The sequence below is a fragment of the Vidua chalybeata genome, chromosome 5 (assembly GCF_026979565.1).
Source record: "Vidua chalybeata isolate OUT-0048 chromosome 5, bVidCha1 merged haplotype, whole genome shotgun sequence".
NCBI classification, from domain to species: Eukaryota; Metazoa; Chordata; class Aves; order Passeriformes; family Viduidae; genus Vidua; species Vidua chalybeata.
This window is the reverse complement of record NC_071534.1, coordinates 18051293-18064885: the sequence shown is the minus strand read 5'-3', so window position 1 is coordinate 18064885 and position 13593 is coordinate 18051293. Positions and strand designations below refer to the sequence as shown.

The 13593-nt window shown below is 44.1% G+C and overlaps 1 protein-coding gene across 5 annotated transcripts in view; it reads right to left on the bottom strand.

The window, feature by feature from the left end:
- Window positions 1-3659, bottom strand: part of TCF20 (transcription factor 20) — a 93072-nt gene extending 89413 nt beyond the window's left edge. For all 5 annotated transcript variants that reach the window (XM_053942249.1, XM_053942247.1, XM_053942248.1 and 2 more), the window contains exons 1-3: window positions 3537-3659; window positions 3275-3357; window positions 2793-2874 (exon numbers count right to left, since the gene is read on the bottom strand). Coding sequence is in view for 4 of the 5 variants with exons in the window: in XM_053942247.1 (XP_053798222.1) it covers window positions 2793-2801 (9 nt within the window). In the remaining variant the exon portion in view is untranslated. The remainder of the gene's footprint in view (window positions 1-2792; window positions 2875-3274; window positions 3358-3536) is intronic.
- Window positions 3660-13593: the final 9934 nt, after the last annotated feature.

Here is a 13593-nt window from a genome sequence, read left to right as displayed (position 1 = left end):
CAACCCTGTCTCATCAGCACAGAGTTCTCCTTACCAGGGAAGGGATGCACAATAGGGAAGGAGAATTACGTACACACGAGCAGTGTTTCTCTGATGCTCAGCATAAAAATCTAATCAAAATTGTACCAGAATGGTGATGCGAAAAGCACCCTGCCAAGTCAGTAATAAATATAAAATTCATATCTTACATTTCCACAATGTATCACCTCTCATTCCGCAGTACTTTACGCATTGTTGGGACTCAGATGAATCCCCAAATCAGAACAGATTTGTATTGGAATCTAACATTTTTGTTGGCTTCACATTCATTCAAATTACAGCCCTAAGCAAGAGTAGGATAACAGGCACTTAAAATGGCCCCTTGAATGCGGCAGCAGCCATTTTAAATGGGCCCCAACTCCTTCCAGGCACCAGACTGATTCCCTGAAGATCATCTTCTACCCACCCCTCACTCCTGAGCCCTGCATGAGGTCCTGTTTCCCCTTCCATCCACTCTGTGGCAGAGGAAAGACAAAGTGGTTACTTTAGGGTGCATAAACAGCAATTTCTCCCCAGTAGGCCCAATTGAGGATATCCTAAATCCAAACACAAACCATCTAATTTTGGAGATTGCAGCCACCAAAACCTGAGCAAGCCTCAGGCTTAAAGACAATAAACCCCTATCTTCTTGGTTTTCACCCTTCGCAAGTAATACCACTGCACAGGTATTACACACAGCATCTGCAGGGATCAAGAACTCTGGAAGAGTTGACCAATCAGCAATAGTAACAGCTTTTCCTTTTTCTGAAGACTTTGTGAACTGGGAGAACAGTAGAGATGGCAAAGAGTGAAAAGTCATAGTCTACCTCCCTGTGGCTCATTATCTTAACACCCATCACTAAATCCTTCCTGACAGATGCATTTGCCAACTACTCTGATGGGAACACTGAGCAGTGTCATTCTTTCTTGTCCTATCAATATGGCTATATGACAAAACTGCACTGATTTTTGTCCCAAGGTTTCACTTTCTGAAAGACAGATGCATAAAAGACAGAAGGTGTTAGAAACCACGAGGAGCACTACCAGTGTTAATAGCAGTAGGTACCTTAAGACATAAATGCTGATTGTAGTCCTGCAAGTATACCATACATAATCACTGCATGTCTAAGTAGGAAAAGCATCTTCTAAATGCTCAGATAAGACTAAGGTGTCTAAGCAAAGACCAGGTTTTCATGACTCTTCAAAAGCCTTGAGTACTAGGTGTTCAGTTCTAAATTCTGATGTTGCCTCTAACAAGCCACAGGTGATCTCAAACTCCTCTGCCTCATCACTAGTGGTAGCACAGCTAACTCAAGACAGCTGCAGTGGAATGCCTTGTAAGGTTTCCCTTCTGTCAGTAAGGTTTTGGAGATCTTAATATTTTTCATAGTCATATCTATTCACTTCTTGGGGCACTGACTACAAACCAAGTTGGAAGAAAAAAACCTTTGGAAGCTATAATAATATGAATGGCTTCAAGTCCATTAAAGCAAGAAAAAAAGGAGCTAGTAATACTTGGAGATGCTTCCAAAAAGCATTACATTATAAAGGTAGGAGTCTTCTGTAGCTCCAATTACATTTATCTGCATCTACAGGGATGAAATCAGGACAGTTATTTCACCTCTGGCAGCAGAAACACAGCTGCAGCACACACAAGAATCAGCTCCCGACATTAAAAAACATCCCAAACCCTTCTACAATGCCATTTAGCTTTACAACGAAATGATAAACTATGCATCATTTGTCTTCCTTTTTCTAGTATAGATAAGGCCCTAGAACAGCATCACCTAAACTGTGGTCCATAGGTCACTGATGGCCTGTGAAGCATAACAGGCAGTCAGTGCAGTGCCCTCTGTGCAAACAACACCCTGCAAGCCACAGCACCCAGTAAAACTGCCTTTGCATTGCCCCGTGTCATTTTTCTCCTTATAAACTTTGCATGTTTTTATGCTTGCATGAGAGATAAGCATTTACATCTACATGTAAACCATTGTCCAGAGGGCATCTGTTTTTACCAAGGGGAAGAGACAATATGAGACCCTTCCTGAGAGAACCAGCCATCACCATCAGTGTTTGGTACTCAGAGCCATTGCAGTGACACAGGCACAGGAGATGCAGGATGAAGTCTCCTGGAGAAAACTGTTGTGACAGAGCTACTTCTGTGTACAGGTGGGCACTGCTGGAAGCAAATAGCTGCACTTGCTGCATGTGCTTACTGTATTATTAGCAGTCTCTAGAGCTGCAATTGTCAAACTATTTTGGTTGCAACCATACCAGAAAGCTAGTATTTAACTCTGGGCTAAACCTGCTCAATAAAACCTCATGACAAAATAAAGGTTGCAGAAGAGCAACAAGTGCATTATCAAGAAGCAGAAATTATTTACATACACAAAGACTAAATAGGAGATCTCACTAAGCAATGGCCAATGTGCCAGGACCCAAACTGCCTACAAAGCTCTGAGAAGCACAAACTAAAAAGAGGATCATTCAGTGCCACCTGAGTATTCAACACAGCCATGTTGCTGCATGGGGAAAAGAGGACAGATCACCTTAACAGGAGACATACAGTCTTGTCTTCTCAGGAAAACATGGGAAATGCAATCACTCGGGACAGCTAAAACGAAATTGAACGCAAATGCCAGAAAACACATGGAAGGAAGTATCACATCTGGATTTCGATCATGCATGGAGCTAGGTAATCAGATTAGTGGGGTGAGGAGGGGTGCTGTTGCTGGCTAAAGGATATTTAATTCCATAGCTAAATTGCAACTTACTCTTAACATCCACCTTGCTTGTGTCTAACCAGGCTCCACTGTGGGTCCGTCCCTGTCACACAGGACTGTGCCACTCCTGTACCTACAGTGCAGTGAAAGAGGCTTCAGGCAGAATCTCCATTCTTGACTCTGCCAGGATAATCAAATAACCCTGCTGAATCAGACTAGTTGTTTGTTTTGCTTAAGATGTATTTACTTCAACAAATAATTAATATTTTAAGTAGAAAAGGCCTTTGTTAAAGATTCAGCACATTCACCCCTTTCATTAACATTTTAAACATTCATATTCATAGATTCATTTACACCTCCCACTTGTCCTTCAGCAATGCCAGAAAAGATCAGAGTTTACATTCCTGGCTTCTCAAAGATAAAAGAGAAAGGGAAAATAAAACCAAATCCTCCAGAAAACAGCAAAATCAAAACCTACATCAACCAAATTACCAAAAAAACCCAAACCAAACAAAAACCAAACCTAAACCTACCAGGCCTTCTATCCATCTCCAGAAAGAAGAAATGGTGTCCGAGCTGTTTAGAAATCTCTCCCCTCTCACATGCAATACTGCAGCTGTAGGATGAATTAGAGGAGCAGCTTGGGTAACTGGGGCATCACCAGCCACTGAAGATCACCTGAGCCCCTCAAGCTGAACATGGGGATGAAAAGTCTCACACTGCAGCTCACTGCCTCACCCCAGTGTGGCCAATGCAGAGAGGTGTGGGCTGGGGGGATCTGGTCCCCCTCAGTACCTGCAAAGGGGCCCAGATACTTCTGCTGTGCCCGCAGTGAACTCGATGTACCCTAGTGATGGACAGGTACCACCGGGGTGGCAGGGATATTTGCATATGTTAATTGCAATGTCAAGGTGTTTGTGCCTGCCACACTCACTTCTTCAGGAGGAAACAGCAACGACAGGATTCGGATCTACCTGTGCCTGCTGGTGATGTCACAGGCAGCTATTTCCAGCCCTGTTGCCATGGAAACCACCAGGCCTCAGCACCAGTTAGCAGTTCAATATATAATTTACTTATTCTTTTTCACCTAAATGATTAGGACTCGAAATACAGAAGCATCTTACACACCCTCAAATCATCTGATTGTTTCACAGGAATTTCTCAAAAGGCAAAAACCAGCCTGAAACAGTGAGCTGGGCATTCTCCGGGGGAAAAAAAAACCCAGGCAAACAAAAGCCTAAACAAGATTTGAAAAAAAACACAACCTTTTTCTCTGCTTCTTCCCCTGCTGTCCCAACTTTCAAGGAAATGTGGCTCTCACACTGCTGTCACCATCTGAAGGAGATGAGCCCACAGTGAAGGAGGAGATAAAAGCTTAACACAGGAGCTGCCACATCTGGCAGCATCTTTGGTCCAGCCCACCCAGGACACCACACTGCCCTGTGTCCTCCAATGCCACTGGCAGGGCAGGGCACCTGCCCCATTCTGTGCCAGTGGTGATGGGCCGCACCAGGATACCCAGCAAGTCTCCCCTGGCTCCCATGTGTGATGATTGTGCACTAAGGAACAAGTCTCTCTTCCTTATTAATCTTAGCAGGAGTGGTTATGGGTGCTGCTAGTCAATGTAACACCCACCAGAGCCCTGGGGAAGGCAGCTGCTCCATCTCCATCTCTTCTTACAATTCAGGATTGCAGTGGTTGCCCTTATTTTCCACAACTTTCTTAACTAGTGCTGCGGTCAGAGGTGAGGTGATTGCTCTGCTTTTTCACTGCCTAATTAGTCACTGCAGAAGCTTATTCCAGACCCAAGATTACACTTTAACATACTGTTTCATTGAGAGAAAATAGAAACATTTTTACTGGGAGAATTTTCAAGTTATCCATCTGCCTTCAGGTAGTTTCAAAGTATCAGTCTTAATGGTTTTTGTTGTGCTTCATTATATTTCAAACCAGTATTTTTCAAAATGGGAAGTTTAAACATTAATTTTGAGAACCAGCTGCTCTGTGGCTGAATCACGCAGTCTGGCAGAACAATAGGAACAGCAGCACTCCCCAGCCCTCCCCCCCCCTGTTTCAACCCTGCATGGGCCATCCCGTTCTTATTTCCCGAAATAAGTCATCACAAACCATCCCTGCTGCATCCCTTCTCCTCACCAGTCCTTCCTCACACACAGACTTGGCAGCAGGGAAAAGGGAACAACCACCACCGAGAACAACCAAACAAAGCCAAAGGCATTATTGGGCACAGTTTTAAATCAGGCACATTACTCTCTAAACAGTAAAGGAAGACAAAAAATCCACAGACAACAAACTTTCTCTAGCTACTTTTTGTTGATGTTTTAAATGCTTTACATGTTAGAAGTTGTCCTCTACAACACAGGACAATAATTTAAAAGCCAGCAGGACAAATTGGCAGGGGACTGTGCCAAGCCATTAACACAACGGTTTGAGGGACTATTTTCTAGAGAAAGGAGGGTGCTATCAGACACCATTGTGACCTTGAAGAGCAAACTTTAGAGATCTTCCTGCTCCAAATTATTTAATGTGATAATCTAGAGTGTTCAGATGCTTAAAAAAAAAAAAAAAAGCAAGCCTCATTTTGCCCTAAGTTTAGAAACATAAGGGTAATATCTGAAAAGTACAAATCAGATAATCTACAAAGGTAAATGAACTGAACATACCCTTTTCCTTATTCCATCCCTTTGCTTTCTTCCAGCTCCTTGACTTAACCCACCTTTCTCCAAATCACTGCTTTCATTTGCGCTCCACTTCCTTTCCTTGTTTGATCTGCAGCATCTCCTTTCCTCTCACTTTTTGAAGAATTCTTCCCATTCCTGCAGCTTAACACCAGCCTCCTGCCAGTACCTCTCAGTGTAAACTTCCCTTTTATTCTGTCACTGGTCCCTTTCTGCCCCTTCATGCTCTTCATCCTAATTCTGCTAGGTCACCAGGTGTGTCCCCTCTTCTCTAATATTAAGATTATTCTACCAATATCAACTATATTAAATAAGCAGGAGCTACCTTGATTTCAAAGATAATGGAAACAAAAGATAAATTTACAAGTGACTGAGCAAAGGCCACATGGCAAGTCAGTAGTATCGTACAGAATAAAATGCAGAATCAGGCTGATCTGTACCTGGGCCACTTCATAGTTTGAATTAGATCACAGCACTGACCAATTGAAATAGATTTATGTCAAGCCTAAACCAGAAACAGCTACTGGAAAAAAAAAAAAAAGTTGTTTGGCTGTACATTGAAGTTATGATTAAAAAGATGATTAAATGTTTCTATTTTGGACAAAAAAAAATACAACAACCACAAAAAAAAAACCTCAATCCAAACAAAAAAGAATGTCTTTAAAACCCTTTTGCTACATTAATTCATTTCACACAGGGAACAAGGCAAGAAAAACATGTTGCAGTGACTTTAGCAATGGGAAAATGACTGATACTTCAGACTGAGCTGACAGTCGACTTAAGAGTCATCACTAGGGCTAACATCTTCTTTCTCCCCATGGCTTCAGTGGTCTGGCATGTCTCAAAACTTGAAGGGAAAAAAAAAAAAAAAGCCCTGCTGATTTCATAGGGAAGTAGCCAAAGAGCCTGTTTGGAGGATGAAGTCAACTACATATGGTTCTATTTATTTGTTTGTTTTGGGGTGGGGAGAGGGAGTCAGTGGCAAATTCTCAGCCCTAACAACCAGCTCACAATAAAAGCTTATGAAGTCAAGAGTTCCTCAAGGAAAAGAAACACTCTTAAAGTTTGTGTTTATTACATAAATGCCAAACATATTTGCAAGATTCCAAAACTCGGGCAGCATCCAGCTTGAATGATTAAAGAGTATTTCTCCTTGAGGATTTGAATCCAGCTCAGATAAACTGTAATCCAAAACTGCCTTTGGATACCAGGTCAATACAATCTACACAAAACCCCCTCTCTGTATACAGAGGTGATATAAAACAGGTACACTAGGCAGGTCATGTCCTAATGCATGCTTAGACCTCTACACCACAAACCAAACTCAGCTGCATTTAAATGCATGACCAAAGCTTTCTGCATTTTTTTTTTAGTAGGGAGAAGAAAAATATCTCCCTAGGAAACAAAAATACCCCTTTCTCTATGCTTTATGAATGGGAATTGACATTTAAAAAAGGCAGGAAATGAGATAAGGTTGCTTTTTCCCTCATTTTCTGTATTATGACCATGACACATACATACATTTCTACCTTTAAGAATATAACCACATACTCATATATAGCTGCATCTCATCCAAGCACTGGTCACTTGGGAAAACTTAGAAATTCAAGAATTCTGTGACTCTGATCCTACAACCATTACCAGTTGGGAGCTAACATACATTTCTTTTTTTGTTCATCCTGAAGCTTTGAATTATAATTTGCTCATTAGCCTAATAAATATCTCATCCTTGTGTGGCCCATAACAGCAGAAAGAGTAGTTATTATAGCAGTTCCCCACTGCAGCAGAGGAAGCTTGTCTGACCTCAGCATCCCTCAGCAAATATGGGTCCAGTATAGCCATGATCCTCATGGAGCTTTCCTGCTAACCTAGACACAGCAAAGCAAGAGGTGTGACTCTTCCCTCTCCAGAGTGCACAGAGACTTTTCTCCAGTCACAAGAGAAAAATCCCATCCCCAGGGGTTTTCTCCATCTGCTCCGGGTAAGAGAAAATTAACAGTCTGTGGCACAGGGGCAACATGTGCTGTAAAAAAGGTTCACTAGCTCAAGTGCCTTGGTTGTGCCGAACATTTCAGTTGTGAGCAACATAATTTGCTGTCATTCCACTTTTCCCAAGTTACCTCTACATCTGTCCTGAATCTATGTGAAACTCCTGTTTATACTTGCGTAAGAAACTAAGAGATATTAACAGTAAACAGATTTTTTATTTATTTCTAAAAATCTTCTCAATGAATGACCCCAAAAAATGAGTCTGGCTGGTTTGGAGAATTTTTTTGGTTGACAGGGTTTTTGTTGCTGTTCTTTTCTCCTTTTTTTTCCTCAGATTTTTTGTTTGTTTGGTTGGTTTGGGGGGTTTTTGTTGTTGTTGTTGTTTTGTGCGGGTTTTGGGGTTTTTTTAATAGAAAGCTGAGATTGTGATTTTGATTCTGTTGAAAACTCCCCTGGCCCATTCCCAAAACATATGCCTGATGAGCAGACCGATGACTCTCCCAAATGTACTAAATGGGGCAATTTTGGGACCTCTTCCAAAATCTCTTTCCATCTGTCCATCTTCTGCCCAGCAATTCATCATCTCCCCCAAATCTCTAACTGCACTTCATGCATTCTTCAGCCCTGGCATCGACATTTGTCTCTCTCCCACATTAACCCTGTCACATCCCACCTCTGAGCAACACCTTTGCTCTTCCTGGAGCTGTTTCCTTTCACCAACATGACACCAGCTAAATTCTCCAGTTTACCATTCCCAAAGCCAGGTGTCTCTGGGGCAGAACCCACTGCTGGCAAAAGGAAGAGGGATAATTCTGTCATAGATCTTTGTTTTCTGCTGCAAAAACAGGCACCAATCCAAAAAGCAGAGGCATCGAGTTCTGCCTCTTCTACACCAGCTCGCATGAGCTCCAATAGTCCACTTGTCCCTTTTCTCTCTGGGATTCCTTTATAAGCAAGGCTGAACCCTCTAGCACCATTATCTGACCTAATCCTTCCCTGCTGAAATCCCATCATTTGCCTGCACAAAACATGGAAAGAACGAGCACTGATCTTAGACTCCAGACTGTCAATGGTCCCTGTACACAAGAGACTTAAGTACTAATACTGCATATGCCCAGAAGAGGTGGCAGAAAGACTCCTCTGCCTGCAGCAGGTGAGAGACCTGCAATTTTCCGGGGAATTGGGCTTTTTCCTTTAGCCTTCTGATTTACAGAGCAATCAATAGGTTTCTGCCCATTGCTGCCACCCCCTTTAGTTTCAGAATTGATGGGCGGCAGCGCTCCAGTGCTATTGTGTTACAGACAAACTGCGAAATGCCACCGAGGCAGTGCTCGGCTGAGTCACGCACAGTCAGCACAACACAACGGGCCGGCAGGGTTGGAAAGCTCTGCACGGACCTGACCGTGCCAAGGCATCCCGTTCCCACCTGTCAGCAGCCCTTGCCAATGCCATTTCTTGCCCCGCAGAGGTTTTGACAGCAGAAATTATTCTTAGGTCTCTCTCCCTCTCGCACATGTATACACATACACGCGTTTCATCGGATCACTTCTCAGCCTGCAATAGCCTTATCACACCCTCATAAAGCTGGGAAGTACTATTAAACGGGGATAACAGGAGAGGGCAACGGCAGGAAGCAGACGAGTTAGCTAAATGAGCTGAAAACAAGTTGTCAGATAACACGTCAAGACAATCCAAGTCCTTACTTCTGCTGAGGGGGCAAAGAAGCCCCTCCTGCCTCTTTTCCTGACTAGATCTGGTTGAAAAACGTTGTCTTTACTTGGCTACTTTACCACAGCATACTTGCAGCAGTAACAAGGAATGCGGGAGACAACTGGGACCGTTCCATTTGGTAACTGCTGATCTCTATCTACATCAGCCTATCACAAAGCCATGCCCTTATGAACAACCTGACCCCTGCAAGCCAAATGCCAATATTGCTCCATGTCCAGGCCATAGATTTCAACTCCAAATGGCGAACAGCACCGGGTAAGTGCAAGCCTGCTTTCATTCAGATTTTTCCATCTGCTTCCCTTCCCCCAGCTCAGTCGAAAGGGGTTCAAGCCTAATTCCTGCCTTCCTCATCAGATGCCCACAGCCAGAGCTTACAAAGGGAAGCCCTCCAGCACATCCTCTTCTGGAGGTGCAGAGAAGCTAAATGTCATCAGCAGATGCAGGCTTGGGTTTGAAGCACAGCAAGTCAAGTCCTCATCCAGCACCTTCCCCTCCAGTGGTATGGCCTATCTTCTCCCCTTTCCCTGAACTACACATGTTCTAAATGATACTGCAGCCACAGCACTGGCAGGACCACTTAGTACAAACCTGCAGCTTGAGAAACAACTGTTTAGTGCATCATATCAACAAGTACCTGATCCATAACTTGACACCCAATCCCACCCTTTCACCTTCCAACATCTTTTGAAGGCATTTTCCAAGGACAACTTACAACAAACCGGCTTTCAAAGTCAAACAGACGTAAGAATAACTTAATTACACTGCAGCAGGTGACACACCTTTTCAAAGCTTTAAGGAAACAAAACACAAACCAAAACAAGCTTCTCCTCCCACTCCTCACAGAACAACATGAAGGAGTCTTACAGAGAAGCTTCTCCTCGACATCCTCACAGCAGGATCCTGGCTGCTGGTGAGAAAGCCAGTTTCCAAAGCCATTTCCCCACTTGCTGTCTCTGGGTGTGACTGGGAAGCAGGATCCATTTCATAGAAGAGCCATGAAAAAACCTCTCTGCCCACCACCCTATCCCATCAGGAGCAAAGGCTTTGCTCTAGCTCAGAGGACAGCCTTTGTGCTGGCAGGCTAGGGGATATTCTGGGCAGCCAGACAACACCACATTCCTCATTCCTTTCCCTGTGAAACTTGTATGAAATGCTGCATCTTAGACAGACACTTACTAGTGTTTAAACTAACACTTTCCAAAAGAGAAAAAAAAAAAAAACAAAAAAACCCCACATTTAATCAATATTCCCAACTGGCTCAAGTGCTCATATCTACAATGCAAGGAGAAGAGAAACACTAAGAGAAGCAAAGAGAAGGGAAAGGGAGTGCTTTCAGATTAAATGAGACACATGAGAGACAAATGACAGAATGGTCAGCAAGTGCCTTCCAAAGTCACACAGCTGTATAGGAGCTTTTTGTACCAGAGAAGAGCTCTTATAGCAAGCTAGAAAATAAGCTGCTGTCTCCAAAGGAGCGCAAGGTATGGTGTGAAGAGAAAGTAAAGGAAAAAGGAAGCTCAAGCTGCTCGAGCAGCTGTAATGCTTTGACTGGAACCAGCAGATGATAAGCTGTAAAGCACATTAGCTGGATGTATAGGGTAAGTATGAACAGAGGGATCCCGCATTTTTGTCTCCAGCGCCTGCAGTTCTGGCAGGAGGCTCCCTGGATACTTGGACATGGAGGACAAGTAAAATTTCTTAGATGCAGGCACCACCCAGGAGGTGGAGGTATTGCCAAATTACAGTCTCTACAGCTACAGGATAGAAGCACATGGAGTTCCTTTGACAGTCCAGAAGACAGACTGGCCAGTATCTTAATTCAGTTAGACTTTTGCAAAGATAACAAAAATATCCACAGTGGTATCAGGCACAAAATCAGTTATAAACTAGTGCAGACCCTCACATTTCGAAGCGTATGAAAGCCAACTGACAGAGACATAAAGAAGCAGCTTCTCTCTTAGGGTCATTGCTCCAAATTACCCACACTGGGGTAGTTCTTCACTTTCCGAGGATACCTGGCATCAGCTCTGGCATCACAGCCAGCTCCAGTGCCCCAGACAGGGTATCAGACCGAATGGGTCAGTGGGTCCAACAGTGGGGCAGTGTCTCTGGCACTTTACCATGGGCATAAAGCAAACCACAGAGCTACACATGAACCATGACACCCCACACAATGATGATCCAGCAGGATGCCATGGTAAGAAGCTTGGAAGAACCACTGACAGTAGACATGGTCTATCCAGCCAACACCTCACTCATTTTCATCCATCATTTATGTTTATCTTATGTAACCAAAATAATGAAAAATCCAGCTCTTGGTATTTGACATTGAATTTTGTGCTACCCCACTGCATCAACCTGCAACCTAGGTCTCAGATGCATAAGAGTCCTACAAGAAACAGGAATAACCAACAAATATCAGGAAAGTAGATGCCCCCACCCAATAAGGATTAAAGATCAATAGTTTTCTGTGGCAGAAATGTGGCTTACAACAAAAACTCAGGGGAGGGGACTAAGAAGGAGGATTGAAATATAAGGCTACATTTAACATAACGCTCTTCTAATGAATGACACTTCTACTGTGCAAAACCCAGCATGGCCCATCTTTACCTGAATGGCCCACCCATGGGGTCTGATCAACAAAAGTGCACATTCCACTGCTGAGGGACAGGCCAGACAGGCCAAGGCAGGTGAAACAGAGAGGCTCTGTGAGACCTCTGTGACCTCCACTCTCCCAAGGCACAAGCTGGAAGTCATTGCTCCTAAAAGGTAATGAAAAATTTAGAAGTTTGGAGCGGGGGAAGTTCAGATTCTATATTTGAGATTCTGGGAGCTGAAAGTGAATAAAAAGCTGGTTGAAGCCTAGCTCTGCTAAAAAACCCTATGTGCAGACATAGAAACAATGCTCATTTTACATTAGAAACCAGGAAACGAGGTGGAAGGAGAATGCAAGACAGTGCTGTGTTTCTGCATTAGGGTTTTTAAGTACACTGCAGGATTTCTGTCTCAGAGTACTCATTGAGTTACATCAGACTGTAATGGCCTGTTGATTTTGAGAGATTATGGCAGCGCTGCTGAAGCAGGGGGAGAGGAGATGGAAGGAGAGAGAAGATGTGATGCATCAGCCAGCGTGCACACACATTTCAGATGATTACCCCTACACTCCTGTGCGAGAAAGACACGGCGGATTCACAGCAGGACCAGGAGCAGGAGCAGACCGTGCACGGGACCCTGTTAGCAGCCAGCACAGACACAGCAGGCAGGCTTTTGCCCCTCTGGGGCAGCAGATGCCAAAAGCGACATTTCTGCAGGAGCCCCATCCAGGGCTGGCAGGACCAGAGCCACATGGCGTGGCATGGCAAGCATAATGGAGAAGGTCAATCCCATGTTCAAGGTGTGCAATGTGTTCCTGAGATGGATTCAATCTCACTCTGTCAGGCTGACAACTTTGCTTGCCTGCCTATTTCTCTCTCCTGTATTTCACAGAAAAGATGGTATCCTTTCCTTTTCCTTTCTTTGCTCCCGGGCACAAGCAATCAAGAACAAAGGATGAAAGAAAAATGCAGGGGGGGATGGGGGGGGAGTGAGGCGGGGGAGGGACATTTGAGAGTTAGGGAGCAATCTTTAGCAGAGAGAAGATAATTTAAAAAAAAAGAAAGGAAAAAGGAGATGCAGAGGCTTGGAAAAAAAAACCCACAATATGCAAATGAGGCAGAACAAAAATCAGAACTGGAGAAAAAAATAAAATCACACTAAACTAACCCATGTCTCCATAAGCTCTCCATCTCTCAAACAAGGGGATGCCATTGGGGTGAGGGTCCCCAAACCCTTCTGCCACCCTCCACCTCCAGCAGACACCCGTGGCTCACTGCAGGCAGGCAATCTACCCTTTGGGGCATAGCAAAGGAAGGGAAGAGGAAAGAGTAAAGCAATTCTGGAGCAATGAAAATCCTTGCTTTCTCTGAGGTAGGGAGCTGTGGGGCAAACAGAACCAGCCAGGTGCTTCTAACACGATGTCTGTCAAACAATCTGATTTCAAGCTTCACTGGAGGAGTCTCTCAGCAGCTGCTTTAATCTACTGCAGCTCTTTTCCCCCACAGCAGGCTGCATTCCCCTTGTGCCTCCTCCACTCTTCCACCAGGACAGAGGTCCCACAGGAGCAAAGACCTCCATCTCAGCTGGCAGCAGGTTGCCTCACAGACTGAAACACCTCAGGCCATACCACAAGCTAAGGAGGATTAGGCTTGAACTGGAGCTTTCCAAAGGGCATCCAGCTGCACAAGGAAAAGCAGGATTTTGCTCCTGCAGATGACATACTATTCTTAATGCAGAGCCCTCACACTGCTCAGAGGTGGGTGTCAGCAAAGGTGGCTTCTTCTCTCCAGACCATGGAGTAAATAACTCATCCATCAGCTTGATCATTAGCGACTCCGTAG